At 39.9% G+C, this 19,702-nt stretch overlaps 1 protein-coding gene across 2 annotated transcripts in view; it reads right to left on the reverse strand.

Annotated features, from left to right (window-relative positions):
* Positions 1–19,702, reverse strand: part of TNIP3 (TNFAIP3 interacting protein 3) — a 60,822-nt gene that overhangs the window by 11,154 nt on the left and 29,966 nt on the right. For both annotated transcript variants that reach the window (XR_005105311.1, XM_037394599.1), the window contains exons 8-11: positions 16,264–16,380; positions 12,960–13,085; positions 10,738–10,896; positions 7,281–7,341 (exon numbers count right to left, since the gene is read on the reverse strand). Coding sequence is in view for 1 of the 2 variants with exons in the window: in XM_037394599.1 (XP_037250496.1) it covers positions 7,281–7,341; positions 10,738–10,896; positions 12,960–13,085; positions 16,264–16,380 (463 nt within the window). In the remaining variant the exon portion in view is untranslated. The remainder of the gene's footprint in view (positions 1–7,280; positions 7,342–10,737; positions 10,897–12,959; positions 13,086–16,263; positions 16,381–19,702) is intronic.

Here is a 19,702-nt window from a genome sequence, read left to right on the forward strand (position 1 = left end):
GTGGCGAGGATGTCCTTCAATTATTTCTGTTCCTTCCCAGTCCCAAGTCCCACTGGGACACACTGAGGTCACCCTGCTTCTGCCAAGATGCTTTTGGCTCCTAAAGTTCTTGCCCAGCTGGTGCAAACCAGTAGATACCACAGCATTGCAGGCACAGGCTGCCAGAGAAGAAAGGCAAACATGATATAACCTGTGGGCTGCAAACCCCAAAGAGTGTCTCTCCCCTAGGATGGCATTAACTGTTTAGAAAACCTTCTGGTTATTTCATAGTACAGACAGGCTTCAGAGACCAGCACAGTGTACTTTTACACTTAAAACACATACAACAGGCAAAGGAAGTATAATGAGGGGAGGCAGCACCCGGCTCCTACTTTAACAGGCAAAAGGCATGGAATGTATTTTTACATCACCTCCTTAGATGATCAGTGAGGAACTAAGGATATTTCCAGATAGCAGATAGATGCTTCATCAAGTGACCAGGAAAGAGAACGATTTAATGAGAACAGCCACCACATCAACTGTCACCAGAAGACCACCATCAGTCCCCTAAGGCAAGCTCCCTTAAATGCCTTGATTCTTCCCTATGTTTTGTTCTCAAAGGGGGGGGGGGGGGGGGGAAGCCAGTGTGTGTGTGTGAAGCCTTTTAAAATCTAACAGGTACTGAATGATAAATCCTGATTCATTGTTTCATAGAAATAAAATTATCAAATCATGCAGCTGTTTAAATTAGATACCCTGTTCCTCTTCACACTTTTCTGCCTGGTACTCTGAAAACCTACAACAGATTCTGTGATCTTTAACTCAAGCTGACTTTTAAAAGCAATACCTCCCTAAAAAAGGCAGCTTCTCATGTTCTGGAGTTAGAAATTAAAGGTGTGCTAATGGCCTTCTTGTTTCTGCAGTAGCAGAAATCAAGTCGTATCAGTAAAAATCCTGAAAATTACATTTTCATTCCCAGTGGAGATGGCAAGTTGCTAATTAAATCTGTCTTGACTGGTTGGGAGCAGTGATTATTTCTAATGTCATATATACACTGGAGACAGGCTAATACCAAAAATGTTTAGGGTCTGGGACTTTTTCCAGGAAAATTAAGATGTCAGTTAATTGACTTTTTCTGTCTGGTTTTCATTGAAAACCTCCAGCAATCCATTTTTCAGTTCTTCATTTCCCCCCCTCTCCCTACAGATGTCATTATTTTCAGTGGAAAACCCCACACTTCTCCCTCCTCTTCTTCCAATTAGCTGTAATTATAACAACATTAGCAGAAAAGTAGGTAACTTGAGGGCAAAAATCTGGAAAGCAGCAGAGTGTGGAAGGGCACAAGAGATGATAGTATAATGAAAGCAAGCGGGCACATCATGCTTCTTCATGTGCTCATCTGGGAACCCTTAGGGCTTTGCAGATTGATTTCTGTTTTCTCTAGGTGTGCCAAGACAAGATGGTGACCAGCTGCTCTCACCTCTCCCACAAGCCTCAAAAGCTACCCCTTGAGCTCAGAGGTAGGTGAGGGGCTAGGTTTTGGCTTCTCCCTGTGCCTGGCATAACTGGATCTAACATAAAAACATACAGTTTAGGTCAAAGAAAACCAGTAGTTACATCTGATGTTCTGAAGGGGTAACTGGGGTTCTTAAATACATGTTACGGGAGTCTTTCTGCCAAGAAAACAAATACAGCAAGATGGATTTTGGAAGTGAAAAAGGCAATACATACCAGCAGTTGTGGCATGCAAAAGGATTCTTGCTAGGAGTTGGCTTTGAGCAGTAAACCTCTTTTCCAGAGAATTTTTCATTAAAATTGGGTTCAGGGAAAATCTCCAAAATCAGTCTTTTTTTCAACTGTCTTTTCAATTTTGCACAGTTGGATAAGGAAGGAAGTCAACACTGCTTGCCAAATAAAGTGACATTAAGTACATTTGCTGGAAATCCTTCTGCCTTGCTTCTTAAAAAGGAAAAAAAATAACAAAAAAAACCCCAAAACCACAACAAAAATTAAGACACACATTTCCCCCCCCCGCCCCCAACGAAGAGCAAAAAGATCAGAAACCAGTTCCAGGAACACTGACTAACAGAGCACAGAGAGACTTAGGAGTTAATGCCCCTCCAAAGGTAGTGCTGATGGTCAAACAAGGCAAAGCTGGAAGAATTTAAGCACAGTTTAGGACCAGGCTTTCTGCACAGCAAAGCACTTGGGGAGGGAGCAGCCCAGAGGTGGGCAAGAAGAATTGTTCTCTTGGAAACACACTGCTGGTATAATAAGACAACATCTCATTGACTTCTTCCTTAATCTCTATCTGTCTCCTACCATTTACCTTTCCATACTGCCCTTCTTTCTTTTGTGTGACCTTCAAAGGAAACACCTTTGCTTTTATGGAAGCCTAATGATTTGCCCTAATCCTGCTTTGCAGACAGGTGGTTGCCTTGTGAGGACTACCTGTGTGATCTTCCCCTGGCAGCCTCACCTTCATTACAGCCCACCTACAAAGCATGCCTGGACACAAAATGTTCCTATCCATCTCTTCACCCCATCTGTTTTCAGCTGGAGTGTTTCATGTTTGGGAAAGTAGGGAGAAGAAATACTTATGTGCACAGACAAGCTGAACTCTGGTACGAGTTATCTGAGTTTTCAAGCAGTTTAACAAGAGATGCAACATGAAACTTTCTGGATGCAAGTGGGAAGAAAATGCTAGTAAAATAAGACCAATAAACCTGAATACAGCCCACATCCTCCTATTTGCAGATTGTTGAATATTTCTGGATTCAGTTTGGATCCCAGTGGTGGACTGGAAAACCAAACTCTTGATGAGATTGCAGCACAAAAGAGCAGGAGACAAACTAGCTTAAACCCTTACCTTCCTGTGGCCTTGCAGACACACAAATGGAGGCAACTACATCCTGCAGTGCAGCCTGGCACAAAAGCCACCCCAAACCATGGACGCGCCTTTAGTACCTGTTGCACTGCGAATGTGCAAGGCTGTGGAATACATCAACTCACTAAAAATATCATCAAGGACATGACTTTTTTTCCCATCCTTTTTGGAGAAATATATGCTTAGTAATTCTTCACTGCCCCATGCAACCCCTGGCAAGTCAAAAAGTTATCTCCATGCTTACCGAGGAGACATTTTTTAACCTATGAAGCCTACGAAAGCCATTTCTAGTGTCCCAAAGCCAGAGAGGCCCGAATGGTTCTTTGTTCACTTTTAAGTAAACTCCCTAAAACAAAAGACATACTTTTAAAACAAGTTGAACGGTTTTACGCAGCTGGGAGACCATCAACTTCTGCTTGAAGACAACTATTAAACTAATTCAACAATAATGGTGGGCAACTGTGGACAAATAAAAAAAGTAATTGATAAAATAACTTAAATCTTGATTACTCAACCAAAAATATAAAGAAATGTCGAGTCTTGTCCACAGGGTTGCTTCCTGGACATCAGAATGTCTACATACAGCCAACAGTTCTTATTTTACTATTCAGGCATACAGAGAAGTAAAAATGTTAAGTAAATGTAATCAAACACACACCCCAGGCTTATTAGTTGTGTTTAGTCACCTCCACATACTCACACACACACACACACACACTTGTACCATCACTTTTCCATGCCCTATGTGAACCAAGGCAGGGATAAGATCTTCGAGCATGCTGTTGCATTACACTCTAAACTCTGTGTTCAAGGGTATGCTCAAGGCTGAGGACTGGTCTCTCAAGCCGCAGAAGCCAGCCTGTGGCAACTCTGTTAATAACTGTCTGCCTCTGTAAAGCAACTTCAGCCTTATATACCACAAGCACTACAAGACCCTTCCTCTCTTCATCCAGATTCTTAACTGGTCCATAGATAGATAGCTGTGAAACAGGGAGGTAGGTCACTACAACCAAGTCCTTATGCTCTTTTCAGCAGGATGAAACCCTTAAATGGCCCCTAGACACTCTAGCTGCAAAATACAGACACACAGAGATTACTTGAGCAACAAGAAGCCTAGGGTAGCTGTGAGGTGTTTTAGTCAAAGAACTGAGGACTGCCTAGCACATCGCTGAACCTCAGTTAACTGTCAAATTTCTTGGGAAAGAGGGAGCTGATGTAGCCCTGATTAAGTAACAAGTGGTGTTCACTGCTCCAAATTCTGAACAGACACATGAGGTTTTTGCATAAAGCCATACTTCATAGCTGTAATCTTAGCAGCTCCCTTTAGCTTCACTTTCTTCATAAAGCTAATTTGCAAGGATTTAATTTAGATAATTACCACTGCCTTGCTACCATAGAACGTCGCTTGCTTATTCTTCATTTTAGAAAGAAAGGCTTAATGGAAAAAATAGCAGAATTTTCAGAGTTTGGGGGGTGGGATTCCCCCCATTTTTCCCCCCTATTCCTCTCATCTTTGCTGTATTATGATGAAGTTACTTCCAGGCTAATCAGAGAGGGCTCAAATCAAAAAGTGCCAGATCCAAACCATCACACTATAGTGAAAGTTCAGTGCTGGAGGCAAAATTGCTCCTCAGACTTGTGCATAAGTGATCCTTTGCCAACTACCAAAACATAGATCTGTGGGGAAAATAGACTGGAGTAGAAACTTTAGAAAATAGGATCAAACAGGACTGATCAAATTTCTGTAGCAAATTATTTTTTTTAAGATTTTAAAAATATTTCAGTGATTATCTTATTTCTGTAGATACAGGCAAAGTGGTGATTCTTATAGAAAATAGGAAGACAAACTAGGCTTCACAAAGGCAGCAGCCCTTTAAGATAGCCTTCTTTGAACATCAGAGCAGCTAAGAAAAGTGGTGCCACTCAGAAGAAAAGTCCAGATATGGTTACAGGAGAAGCAGAAAACATGAGGTTACAGCAGGTTACAGAAGGACGTGGAGAACCTAAGTCAAATGCCAAAGCACGTAGGTGTAAATAACTTCCTCCCTCACAAAGGAGGGGAGAGAGGGAGGAAAACACAATCTAGGTACATCTATACAAAACTGAAGAAAAAGTTAACAGTTCCTCCTTGGTGACAGTATGCCTTTGACATTATAGTGTTTGACATTGAGGCGATGTAGACACTCACAGATTCCAGATATTTTTAAAACAGGCTTTTTTTGATGGTATATCATAAAAAAATATCAGTTTCCCAATTCATTTCACTTGTGTTCAGCTCTAAATTTACCACCTGTGACATTTTGTAATTATTCTTTAAGAAAAAATACCTAGTATCAAAGGAAAATTTGTCAGTTAAGGAAAACTTAAGGTTTTTCCCTAGAAACATCCATCTACCGAAATAGCCTTCCTAAAGGGAACTGCCTCATGCCTAAAAGTTGCTGCACTGCTGTTTTGTTTTTCTATAATGATGCCCTGTCTGAGTCAGATTTATTGGTCAGTTTATCACCTGATGAGGAAATGAAGAATGAGAAATGAGACCCAGGAATGTTGCTGCACATACTAGCTCATTTAATCCCACCATTGTAATTAGCACTGATACAAAATAGAATAAAGAAACTGGAACATCAAGAATACTTTCATCAACTGTTCTTGAAGTTACTATCTTTAAAACCTTTCTCAAAATACTTAAATGCAGATTTAATATAGGTGACTCTATAGAATACATAAACCCAGGCTAGTGTCTTTTAAATGACAGTAGAAGTTGGACTTCTCTGTGATTGATGGCTAATAAAATAGTCTTTCTTTTATCAGCAAAGATAAAAAGAATAAGAGCTCCAAAGATGTTAAAGCAGACATCCTACACATCACTATGATGGGACTCATTGAGAAGTCTTCTTTATGGGGACTGAACAAAAAAAGGGAAGGTAAAAGTCTCAAAGCAGCCTACTCACTGTCCCATTGAGAAAGAGGTATTTGGATGTTCTGGACAAGGAATAGCAATAGAAAGAGTATAGATTTAAAAAACATTTTTTCAGGGAGCCAAAAGTCAAGACATATAATCAAGCAGGGTAAAAGAAAAGCTCTCTTTCTTCAGATCCCCTAAGTGTACTGCCCTAGACCACAGCTGCAGTTGGTGGCCGGACTTGTTTCATTCACTGTTATAAACATCCTCCCTGTATTCTCTGGTGCAGTAAATCACTTGGAGTTTAAGTGGGAGGAACTACAAAATTAATCTCCTGTCCTCTCTTGCAGTCACAGCACTACTTTCCCTACAACCACATCAGAACCTTCTAAACAGTTGCCATGTAATTATGGGAAGCTCATCCTCCACTTTGGTGAGCTACGTTCCCACCCTACCCTCTCCTCTGTGCAAATGTGGACGACAGTAAAAAACTGAATAGTCCCTCTGTAGCCATCTTCTTCTTCTTCTAGATGTTACAAAACAGCTTGTGGTGATGAGTCCCTGCCACCCCATATGGTACGCACTTGCACCATGAAATAGCGAACACGTGAAGCACACATGGTCCTGCAGTGCACACCAGCAAACTTTGCTGGTCCCTCCACAGCACAGGATGATGACGTGTCTTTCATCTGAGATGGGCCAGGAGACTTGAGAACAGAGCAAAACACAAGACTTTAGGTGCCATAATTCTCAATCACTTGTGAGAGAAAAGGGGTGGTTTAAGGCAGTTTCTGGAGGAGAAGATCCAGGGGGGTGGGTTCTCAGCCAGAACAATGTCCCTTCTTCCTTGTGCTCCCTGACATGCATCTTTTGAGTGGTCTGAAACAAGTACTTTGAAACAACCAGGAACTTGGCATGATTTCCAATCCAGGTACAAATAAGACACACAATTCCTGGTTTCCAAGATAGTTTGCACCAACACTTTGGCAACTAATTAACTCTGTCCATTTACATGGTTTTCTGATCAGACCTGGCACCTTGAACTATCAGAGCAGATCAGCAAAAGCAACAAGCATTTTGCCTTTAAGGTGAAAAAAACATCCTCAAGTCTGTATTTTGTTACCAAGAACTTCTAAAATCTGTCCTATCTTGGCCCCCAGGTTCGGCACATCATTAAATTTAGTCTTAGCTGGAGCAACAGAAGCTCTAAGGACAACTCGGAGGATATCTTTTCTTTAGGACTATTACTAGGTGTTTAATGAGGCAAATGTGTGATCCTATAATATGTAACAGAGACATTTTATGAATTGCAATGAAGCTGAAAGCTGTAATGTAGATGGTATTACATTAGAAACCTCACCTGTGTTGCACATACACCAGCCTCTGCTCTCTGAGGCAAAGCTGTCACATAAGCACTCGACAAATAAATACAAAAGTTTACTCTACATCCCTCAAAGGCCCTCATTTTAAAAAAGTACATTTAAAATATGCTCTGTACAGCTGTTGTCTTACCATTTGCCTTGTGCTGCACATCTGGCGGAAACTGGTCAGGAACATACCACTGATAGTCTGGCTGCACAGAACAATAAAACATTATTACAGCAATATGGACTTCATAGACACTTCAAACAAAAGAATAGTGACATGATAAAAATATAATAGTGCTGTGAAGGTTTTTATTAGTCATACAAAAGTAGTTTACCGAAAAATCTTATATTTAGCTTTTTATTTCCACTGATTGAGTCTTTCAGCTTGCTTCCTTTTTTATGACAAGTGGTTTAGATGCTGCACTCATTAGAAATATTGGTGTAAACCTTTCTAGATCCAACAAATCAGAAGAAATGTTAACAGAACCAAATCAGATTTAAAAAGCACTAAGGAATAAAGTGCACCAGAAAACACGAGCAGGCATCACATTCTCTGTACTAAAGAACCCCAGGGAAACCTGGTACACCTGACAGGTGAAGCTGTTCCACTTTGAATATGTGTAACATCTGTAACATGTTTCACAGTGACAGGAATAACCCATTTAATAAAGTTTTCTCCCCTCCTCCCTTCCCCACAGGTTAGCATTAGTGTTACTATAACATTAGCTGTTATCAAATAACTTCTTGAAAATACTGTGGGATGGGAAAAATTCCCATCTTTCTTATAAGAGGAAGTATTGAGAAGGTTATGTCCAGGCAAACGAAGTTTTGTCCAGGGAAATCCTGGAAGAAAGAAATACTGCATTGTAGTTCATTCCACAAACTGTGGTAAATGAGCAGCAAATTACCACTAGAGAAAACAATTTTGGAACCAGACATTTCAGTTGAAGCTGCATTAAGCTGTCTACCTGGTTCAAGTAGTACATGCAAACTTGTCAAATTCCAGGCAATTACTGCTTCAAATTAGTTAAACTGGGAAAATAAAGTTTTGCAGAAATTAACTCTGGCAAAAATCCTGAGTAGTCCCAAGGAGACTCCTCCAGATTTCTTCTTCCCTACAACTTTTTTCATAGACTTCTAAAGATGTTTTGCCTAAATTAAGATGGCAGGATGAAGCTGTAGATACAGGAAACAGATTTAACCTTTACCTGTGCTTTCATTCCTAGTTACATAGCAGTAATCATTCTCCTACCCTGTCAGGAAAAAAGGAGCTATCCTATTTTCTCTTAAATTATACCATCCACAGGAATTGTTAACTAATTCTGTGCTTGTGGACAAACAAAACAGGCTTTGATACAAAGCAAGACTCTGCTTTGCTACAAAGCAAGACTCTGCTTTGCTTTAAGCACAGGTAGTTTTTCTGCCCATGGCTCAAAATACACTTATTTGCATTGCTTTTTTTAGTTTCTGTTGAATTTTCTGTTCTCTGATCTACTCTTTCATACATGCTTACACTATGCAAACTTGAATGAATTCTGGAAACAAGAGATGTATTTCATGTGAGACTGAACAAAATGTTTCTACTAACAATGTAAAAAGGAACGAAAAGGTGCAAAATATAAAAGGATAGAACAAGCAAAAGCACAGACTAAACACAGGATTACATACGTTAACTCAGGACACTCATTAAATTCTAACACCTTTCTTCATTGCTAACAAATTGCTCAGGGACGTATCAAAAGCTCAGAGCAGCAACACTGCACTCACACAGACAAAGAATTTCAAAGAAAACTCAGAATGAAACTGGGAGTTACAAAGCAACCAGTCAAACTGACCCCGGCGCTCCGGCAGGAATGGCAAAGTTGTAAACCCAGTGATCCCTCACAGAATTAGAAACCCAGATGATGAAAGTTCAGGGAGAAGAGCCAAAATAATCTGGGACAGTGTCCAAATTGCAGTGAAAAACATTCTGCAATACTTCCAACTCTGATAAATAGGCAGATAAGCACACTCCTGAAGCACAGAAATGACTTATTTGACCACAGCTTTTCCGTTGGATTTCTGCAGTCTGAAAGCCTTATATGCGTTTTGCAAAAATTGGGCTATAATTTCTCAAATAATGACCATCTTTCCATATGTGACAGGTTTATAGCCAGAAACAGATATTGTGTATTTAAAATGACATTCACCATGTTTAAATGCATTCTCACTAGATTTGAAAAAGCACAGCCTACTTGGATAACCCAAAGCACTTCAAAAATACCATTCTTTGAAGCAGTATTTTCTTTGAAATAGATAACTCCCCCTCACATAACCTGCCCTCGTTCAAAGCTATTCTTCTTCATGCTGAGGAAGACAGGACCCTGTTGTGTGCCAGAAAAAAAGGTAAATTTCCCATTGTGCTAGCCACACTCAAACATAACTTCCACTTCTGCCGATTTATTTTTGTTTTTTCTTTTTTTGCAATACACAGGCTTGCTTGGGAAAATTGCTTTCCTAAAGCATTCACAGAGTGCCTCACCTTCAGCAGAACCTTACTCCTCATGTAATCCTTTTTCACAGCAACATACCAGAGGGAAGATACTACTGGGGACAAGCAACCACATCTGTGATTTCACCCTTACAGTTTAACAGCAATGTTGTGAACCCTGCCAATAGCTTTCTGCCTGCCCTGGAAAGTGTACAGGGAACCTGGGACCATACAGTCTGGCTGCAGTGGCATTGCCCGACAGCAGGACCATTATATTACCTATGAATATTGAAGCTGTGAGTGAAGAAGGGAAGTCATTCTCCAAAGATAGGGCCAGAGAAAGAAATACCCAGTGTAAGACATGGAAATAAGACATATTGGTCAACAAGCTTTCTTCAACCAAATAGAGGGAAGAGACCAGAATAATGCTGACCACAGCTAAATTCTCATTTTTGTCACTATTATTTAATTCATATCATCAGAACTGGGCTCCAGAGCGTTGATTCATATTTATGAATTTCAGTAACTGTATAGCTAAAAAGGGCTCTGAATGTGTATCATGGAAGTACATTAATCTAAGATATCAGCAAGAGTCGAATCAAACAACCTTATTTTTTTAATTAAGGAATGACTACCAGTGTCATTGAAACCAAATATATAATAATCCCCTTTTTCTTCTTAGTGATATAATAGATAAATAGTATTTGCCAAAGTAAATTTAAAATATATAAGTATATATACTTAAAATATAACTCATCAACCATATATTTAAATTGCTGTAATTTTTCTCTTTGTGCACAGATTTCTGTAGGTTATGCTTTGATTTGCATGTGGCAAAACTCTGCAATTCAGTACCAAAGACACTGGAATGGCAAGGAAGAAAAGAACATAACTATCACAAGAAAAATCAGCATTTGGGGGCAAAAAGTAAGGGAAGAGACTGTACAGAGATCATCAAGGCTCTTCTAGACCTAGGGCTAATTCTAAAACCAGTAAAAAATCTTGATCTGGAACAAACAGGTTTAGTTACTGGTGAGGATGGCACTGTGATAGCACCAGGTTATTCTCCTGCGGTCACCACACTGTAAGAACATCAGTGCCCTTGTGAAATAAGAGATGGTGGGAACCTTACAGAATGCTGCTGCTGCTCATGCGCCCTGCGAGATGCTGGATGCACTCGAGGATCTTGATAGTGAAGAACCAACCCACAACTCCCATAATTAACACATGGTGAGAGAAAGAGGGGAGGTGGGTAGCTGGGCCTCTCAGGCTGTACTGGGAGGTCTTTTGTCTGTCAAAAAACCAAGAACAGCAAGAAGAAATGCATTAGCAGCAGGATATGATGACCACAGAATATTCATGTACAAATTCATCAGTAAAAAGCAACAGGAAAGAACCCCTTCTCTCTCAGCACGGGCCGCAATGCTGCCCATTTAGCCTCTTCAAACTGTTCACGATTTTAAAAATTATTTAGGAAAGCTGACTTGCACCACACCAGTCTTGGCACTTTTTATGTGAGAAAAGACTGGTTTCAAGATATGACAAGCACATTTCTGGGCGTTTTCTATATTCAAGAAACATTTATATAACACATGGTAGCTTTCAATAGTTTGAAGCAGAACTACATGGACAGGCACTTGCATAACAAGAAAAAAAAATAATTTTGGTAAAGCAGCAAAGTTGATGGCCTCGAGATTTGGGTCTGCCTTTTCTTAGGCCCTCTGTAATCCAGCAGAGTCAACAGGAATTTGCCTAAGGACAGAGCAAGGTGGGGTAAAAGATGATTAACATTCCATGATTCTAGTCTATGATTCTATGAGTCACAACTAAATAATTTGACTTAAGAAACCAAACAAATATTCTATATGGTTCCTCTCATGTTTAAGATCCTTCACAAGCTCTGTTTAATCAAATCCTAAGGCAGGAAGAGACAAACAAGATCTCCAGTGTAAACTATCGATGCAATGCAGGGACTGTCAAGTTGTACATACACATTCCTGATGCTGACTCGATAGCCCTTCGAGTATGTTGCACATGTGCAGTGCTGTTGGCATTTCTCCTGGTTCAGAGTGGCTGGGGAAGAGTGGGAAAGGCCTTTTAGCCTCATTTATAGACCCCCTCTTCACTGTCACTGCTGCGAGAGGTTCTCACAGCATCTATTGATTGGTTGGCGCTATGCAAGAGATTTAGTCTTTCATAGTCTCTAGACAATGTAAAAATATATGGAAGAAGGTATCCTGGAGTACTCTGTCTTCCTACAAAAAAATTCTTTACCTCATTGAACCATCCAGGAGAGGGCTGGTGGGTGGGGGAAATATACCTGAAAGTTATTGCATGCAGTGTTAACAGATTTGTCTAAGGTATTTCTATACGCCTGGGATGCCCGGAGCGGCAAATCACAGCATTCCCTCTGGCATTGCTATTTTTACACTTACATGAAATGCTTCCAAATAATATCCATAAAAGCACTGACAAGTCTGGAGCCTTACTGCAGCAGCACCCAGCATCAGCCAGGATACCCAACCTACTCTCCACTCCTGCTGAAGCTGATGGGAGTGAAGGGCGCTTGGCAGCACCTTGCCTCTGATACTGTTGCAAGACCCTATGAGTATTGGTGCGTGGGTTGGTTAAGAATAAGCCAATACTGAAGTTTCTGTTTCACAACAATGTTGGGGAGGACAATAAATCATCACAGAACATTTTGGTACTTGGCCATTCTTTTAAGACATTGCACAATTTTGTCAAGACAGTAAACCTCGGAATTTCATCATTTTTAAATGGGGATTGAGAAAGCTCACGGTTTTGCATGCCATGCACTCTACTATGGCTTCCTGAATGTTTGTGAACAGAATACTGACACTACTGTGAAGAGATAAAAAGGATGTTGCAGCAAACAATTATTGCAGTGGCTGCTCACCTAATTTGGATGGAGACAACTATTTTTTTTCCTCAGTGATACTAACATTACTCTGTAATTCCACTGCAGAGGTCAGGATTAATTACAAAAGCTTTTATTTCAAAAGTTAGTTTGATGTTACAACTCTTACATCAAGTGCCAGTGAAACCATCAACAGTCCTCTGGATTTGTTTTTGGTCCCCCTGCCTCCATTTTAAGATATGTTTGAAGATTTTGCAGTAAATAACTCCCTTCATCTACTTAATTTGGAAGTCATCTCTAATCATTTCTCATCTTCTTACTGCATTACTTCAGAATGATTTCATCCCAGGTGGTGACCTCATATAAAATCCAATGTCAATTAATGGAAGCCAGAAAGCCTTGGGTTGTGTGGAAAGTGAGAAAATAAAAATAAAATACACATGTGCTGGCAATAGTAACTTTCTTTAGACTCATACCTGAGAGTTTAGTTTATTCAGTTGAGACTGTAATCTCTCATTAATTTTCTGCAATTCTTCTTTCTCCTCGTTAAGTCTTTCTCTGTCAGATCTCTCCTTTCTGAAGTCGTCTTCGTATATCTGTACCTGCAATCATTAGGACCAAGTATGTGAATTGCAGTCAAGCCACAACAGAAATTTTCATCCACTTTGCTATTTGGTTGCTTGTTAAACACTGGCCAAGTGGTCAGGTGCAGTCCAAAGACATCCCTCCTCTTTACAATCCTGCAACCAAAAAGTTTCCCTCATCTTTTTTATGACCAATACAAAATGACAAGCAATGGCTATTCTCCACTGGAACCTGTCAATCGAAAGAGTCGACAGCTTCAGTATTTGTAGGCCCTTATAATTTAGAAGGCTGACTGGGAGATACCAGCTTTCAATATTATTTATAGTATATATTATAATATAGCAAATACTAAGGACAGTGATCTTTTTAAGGGATAAACGGTACCAGGAAAAATATTTCACCAACATTTTTTCCAGTTTTCTCTTCAATTATGACCAGTTTTAATCCCCCGTATCTCAGATGCAAGCAGTTACCATCCTGGTAGAGATGGGCAGTGCTAGCACAGCACAAAAACCTGACTTCTAGCACACAGTCTGACAGAATGTTATCACCTTATCCAGCCTCACAATGATCCGCTATCATCAAATAATGTCCTGCCTTTTATAGCCTATTGAATACATTTGGTCCTGAGCCTGTGTTGCTTTACACCTTTTCATAGTTGTCTGCAGCTTTACTTTACCCACTGTGCTAGCTAACCAAGGTGTGGCCCAAAGGACTAATCCATGCAGAATAAGGGCTACCATTTAGAGCTGTGGTCACATACTAAATGACCAGAAGACTTGGATTAGTCAGGACTGTCAAGGAATTTAGACCTTGGCTGGAGCACCCTGGGAAAAAAAAAAAAAAAAAATATCTGTGGGAGGCTATCATGCCCAGATGTTAGAAACTGTATGCAGACAAAATAACTGGCCCATGTACTTTTTCTCTGCAATACAGGACTTCTAATTCATCCTTTCAAACTGCAGCCCAAAGAACCAACCTGCCCCAGTGCAGAAGCAGCAGGGAATGTTACACACACCATTCAAAATCGAAATACAGAGTTTTGACCCTGTTCCTAGAAGATAAGCTGCCTTTCAAATACTGAAGGATGCAATGGCTTAGCTCTGTTTACTTTGCCAGGAATCATAAGGCTTCATCCCACTAAAGAATATCTGACCACTCCAGGCACAGACAGCAAGCACACAGATTCAGAAGCAAAACATCCATAAAAAAAAAATATCCATAAATTAATAGGTGTTAAACTGACTGGCTTAATTCTTCAGCTAACTGGCAGGTATCCACCTGGTAAGAAGTTGGAGGTTGGTGGCATTTCTACTGACAAGTAACAGCAAAAGCACATTGGGGTGGGAACCACCACCAGAACTTTCAGAAATCCTTTCATGTCCTCTTGGTTGGTCACTAAAGCATGATGACAATCTGTTTTCAAAGAACTTGCTTGCTGTGGCTTACACACTGCCCGTTGAACAGATCCAGTTTTCTTTTTGCTGGCAGCAGTGCTATGACTTCACAGGAGGACTAAAGAAATGTTAATACCTCAGGGGAAAAAAAAAAGTCAACACAGGGTTCTATAAATTATTTTCATGACCTGCCTGTTGCAGCTAATTTTTGCAAGGTTTTTTTCAGACCCTTATAATTTAGAAGGCTGACTGGGAGATACCAGCTTTCAATATTATTTATAATATATATTATAATATAGCAAATACTAAGGACAGTGATCTTTTTAAGGGATAAACGGTACCAGTTTACCGGTTAACTACCAGTTAAATGGACTAGCAGTCCACCACTAGATATAGCCTCTTTCCTGAACAGCACTGTGTAAAAGGAACAAAGGCTTTCTGTGTGGCCATGCAGGGACTCGGCTCCACAGCCTGTGCCTGGATCAGGCACGCGTGCCCCTGACCCTCCCAAGCAGAGGCTAAGCTGTTGCTTGCAGAAATATCTAGGTCTCTTGTATCCCTGCCCACCTACATGCGTCTCAGTATTTCCTTGTTTCTTCTTTCCTGATTCCCTCTCTGCTGTCCCACCTCCCTCCTGCTCCCCGGCTGTAAGATCTACTGAAGCTGCAAAGATCTACTGTCACGGTTTTGCCATATAGTCTGTTGCTCTGAGAGAGGGGAACACCTCCCAAGGAATGAACGCCTTCATCTCTTCTGTCGTGACCAGGGATGGGCTGATGACAGCCAAGCTCTGGTGAGACTGCCACGTTGCCATTTGTCCCAAGACTCCCTTCTTCTGTACAGTTAAGAGATTTCTGCTCCATTTCGTGCAGAAGGAAGTCTGGACTCACTGTACTGATTTATACAACTAGAAAAATACATTCATAAAATGGATACCCCATGAGAATTCTGACAAAAATTGGTTTACTCTATGTTATTGTGTAGAATGAAATAACTCATTACTGCACAATCAAGTGCAGGATTTTATTCTCCAGCATGTGGCAAGCATTACATTAGAGAGCAAAATCTGGCTCTGCTGTCAAACGTGACAGAAACAAGTATTTTATTCCCATTGAACAAAATTCCCGTTCTGATCACATCCATTTGTGTGTCAATAACATTAACCCTAACACTGTCCAGGATGCCAGACCTAAAATGTAAAATTATCTGAAAAGTATCATGTTTTCAAACAGATTCTTTCATACAGAAAGAAAAAGAGTGCACAAAGCACTTGCAATGCTTAGAACAAGATTAAAAATATAAATACACTTCTCTACAGTGACTGGTGTGCAGGTTACGGATGCAAATGTTTTGCCTCACACTTTGACAAACTGCAATGCCAACAAGTTTTCCAAGACTAGGATTCTTAGATAACTAATTCACTAAACTTTCAACTTCTAAGAAAAAAGCAGCAGAAGACACAATCAGTAAATCAGGAAGTTTAGCATTCCCTCTGGATGAAATTCAGCCTCTTGCAGAGAGCTGGCAGGATGTCTCCCAAGAGCCAGGAGGGTCACCCTGCTGCTTCAAGTCCTACATGAGTCCTACAGAAATCCTTGCTCCAGCCCTTTGCAAGGACTCCGTTTCACTTAGTGGACACTGCTGTGATGCTTAGGAAACACTGCTTGAATGGGATACAGCTAAACTGGTTCTTTCTTTCAAAAGCTCTACATAGCAAGTCTACCACGACAATTCTTGGGAGAAAGGGCAAAATTATGCTGTATGAAATCCATTCAGGCTTACTTCCAGCTGTTCTCACCTGCTGTCTGAGAACTTCAAGTTGGGTTCTCATGTCCTCAAGACTGTTCCTGTCACTCTTCTCTGAAAGAGTCCCAGGAACAGGAGAGAGCTGCTTTTTCAACATGTCCTGAAGGGCCTGCAACATTAAAGAGCAAAACTACTAAATGCAGATTCAATACATTTAAAAATATATAATCCTTTTAAGTTATTAGAATGTTTGCTCTCTAAACATACAGATTAGAGTGAGTCACAGATTCGTGGGGGTTTTCCCTTCACTTGCAGTTGCTTTAATTATATACACTGAATATAAACCCCATGAATAACATACATGCATGACTAGGTCCACATTTTCAAAGTGCCCACACTACATCTGTGACTTTGAGACAGGGTTCTTTAGGGGACTGTGCTTTTACTTATAACTATAACCAACATTTACCTATGGAAGTCACAGTTGCAAATCTCAACTCGTAAACACTCGTTCTCCTGTCCAAGTCAGAACTTGGGAAAACAAACAAAAAAAAAAGTGTCTAAACTCAGCTGAGACCAAAACCACATAAACAAAACCCCCAAGAACATAAAAGCAATATTCAAAGATGGCCTAAGAATGTGACTACAGTAAAGTCTGACTAAAACATTTTTTGCACTGAGTAAAATTTTCTTCAACTGGAACTGAAGTAAAGCCCTCGTTGAGAGGAAGTTGTGTAGTCTCTATAGCTTGTCACTAGAGGGAGTTATGAATACACACACTACATTAGTAACCCTCACACTATTTTTCAAATTCTGCCATAGTTCTTTGCAGATATTTTTTTTAATTTTTAACAGTATTACACAGCTCTCCCTTAGACAGGAATACTTTTTCAATCACTTTTTATCCCTCCCTGTCTATAACCATACACTACACACACATATTATTTTTATTTAACTCTAGTAGGAATACTCACACTCAGTACTTTTCAATGTCTCTCACAATAAAATACAGACTCATCTAACTTCATCCATTTTAGAAAATTCAGTTCCTACTAATGAACCCCAGCTCTCCCTTGCTGGCCACACTCCATTCATGCCATAAGGGAAGGAGGGAAGATAATCTGGAGGGGGAAGAGACAGAGGGGGAAGCGGCGACGAAGGAGAACCAATATCTAAAGTAACCCAAGGGGTAGTATTCCCAAAATAGAAAAAAAAAATATTAAAAAACAAAATTAGCACTTTCCATGGAGAGCACAGAAGACAAAAGGGAGGCTTTTTATCTGATGAGCTACTGTCCCTAAGAATTGTACAGAAGAGAAAATGGTGTAAGAGCAGCAAATTTTGTTGCCATGTCAATACATAGATAAGACTGAACATAAACATGGAAGGATGAAGATACAGCTAGCTTACTGATTTAATCTTCCTTTTGCCCCTCTGAGCCAATGGTAATCTTTTTTAGGCTATGACATCGTAGTGGTCTGCACAAATAGTAAAACAAATAATAAAACCAAGTTTCACGTTGGCATTCAGATTGGGCATGGATTGCCAGCAGCAGCAAGAGCCAGTGCAGTTTGATTACAGCATGGAACATATGAGACCTTCCCTGGCTGACCACAACCCAGACCCCTTCCCAGGCTTGTGGTTTGTGAAGCATGCTGCTGAGGACAAAGACAAGTGAAACATGCTTTTCTTCTTGCCCCTGCCTATGCAGGACACATCTCTATCTTGCTGACAACCACAGAATCACAAGACTCGCTTGGGTGGCAGGGTACCTCTGGAGGTCCAAGCCCTTGCTCAGAGCCCGGCCAGGGTGGTCAGGTTGCTCAAGGCCCTGACAACTGAGTACTGAGCACCTCCACAGAGGGTGATTTCGTGGGCTCTCCATGTAGCCTCTCCTAATATTTGACCACCCTCAGAAGAAAGTGCTTCAGATGCCCTAATTCAAAGGTAACTGAGCGTCCTGTTTCACAACATACTATTTTCCCAGTCATCTCCTGCACCCGCTTTTATATGGCATTGTCTTTGTTAAAAACTCCTTTTCTAGGACACAGGTTACTTGTCATGGCTTCCCTGACAATTACCAAATGGTAATGCACCTTTACAACTGAAATATGTACTATTCATAAGCTATTGACAGTTCTCCTAATTCTTGAACAAATGTCACCACATTGACTATTTTCCTGCAGCTCACTTCCTAGAATTACACCATGACATAAATGTATCAGGTATTTGGGCAATTCTCATGTTTGTTTATTTAGGTTTTTTTTATGAGGTTCTACATCTCAGATTATGGATGAAAAAAACCCAGAAAAATCCAGACCGTTTTTCACCTTCAAAAGGTTAACAGTAGAGAAAAGTAAGGCAAGGATTTTTTTAAAAACAACCCTTGGAAGCCATACTGTGAGACCCCTGTCTTTATCAGTTCAAATAAAATAAGAACTGCAGCATGAATAAGCTGAATTGGTTTAGGGTCATATTTAAATGCAGATCAAAATCTTTGAAGAAGACTGATAAAATACATTCTGAGAAGTGATATGTGGGGGAGGTGGTGGTAAGATTTTGTAATGTTGCTATTAGATCAATAGTACATTATTGAGAATTATGTCATTTATAGGAGATTTGGCGTTCCAAGTACAAAATGCAGACTAAACATACTAAAGCTAACAGTTAAGGATATGACTGGAATAGTTTTCTTTCAAAATTGCCATCACTCAGAAATGACAAAAGGTGGAGCTGTTTTAGGGTCATTTATGGAAGAAATGAAGATCTACTGTTCGCACAAATTTAAAAAAAACAACAGCAAATAAATGATCATAAGACACTTGAAATTAAAAGTAATAGCTGTTTAAAATATGTAACTAGGATTTGTAATTTCAAATTCACAATCTGAGTAATTACAAAGAACTTCCAGGCACCGACCTAATTGGTCTGTATGCAATTTTTCTGATAATTTGGTTATATCCTGCTTCATTAAAATCAAGTACAAAAACCCCCAACAAAACAAACTATTTCCTTGAGATATGGATTTTCTGGGGGGTAGGTAAGCTGAAAAAAAATTGTATAGGAAAATGCTCGATGGACAGCTAGATGAATAATTTCATGAAGAAAAATTAAAATACCCCTTGAGGGACTGGAGAAAGGATTTCATCCCAACAAAAGCCCACTTTGGTAGTTTTAGATGAAAGTGCAGGGTAAGAGAAACAGTCACACTGATCTACAAGATGTCTACATGATGCAAAATAAACTATAAAATATATACATATAACTATAAAATGTAATTTTTTCTCTATAAAAATGAGTAGAGGGAAGGCATTACACAGGAAAGCAAGAGTAAAGACAGTATTTCCAATCAAGAGGATAATGTAGAGCGCTGTGGCAGTGACAGGATGGCTAACAGCAAGGAAGATGTACCAATGAAAAAGAACTCACAGATTGCTAAATTTAACTGAGCTTTAATTAACATGGTGTTAAATAACATTCATTCAGAAGTA

This window comes from Falco rusticolus, chromosome 1 (genome assembly GCF_015220075.1).
Source record: "Falco rusticolus isolate bFalRus1 chromosome 1, bFalRus1.pri, whole genome shotgun sequence".
NCBI classification, from domain to species: Eukaryota; Metazoa; Chordata; class Aves; order Falconiformes; family Falconidae; genus Falco; species Falco rusticolus.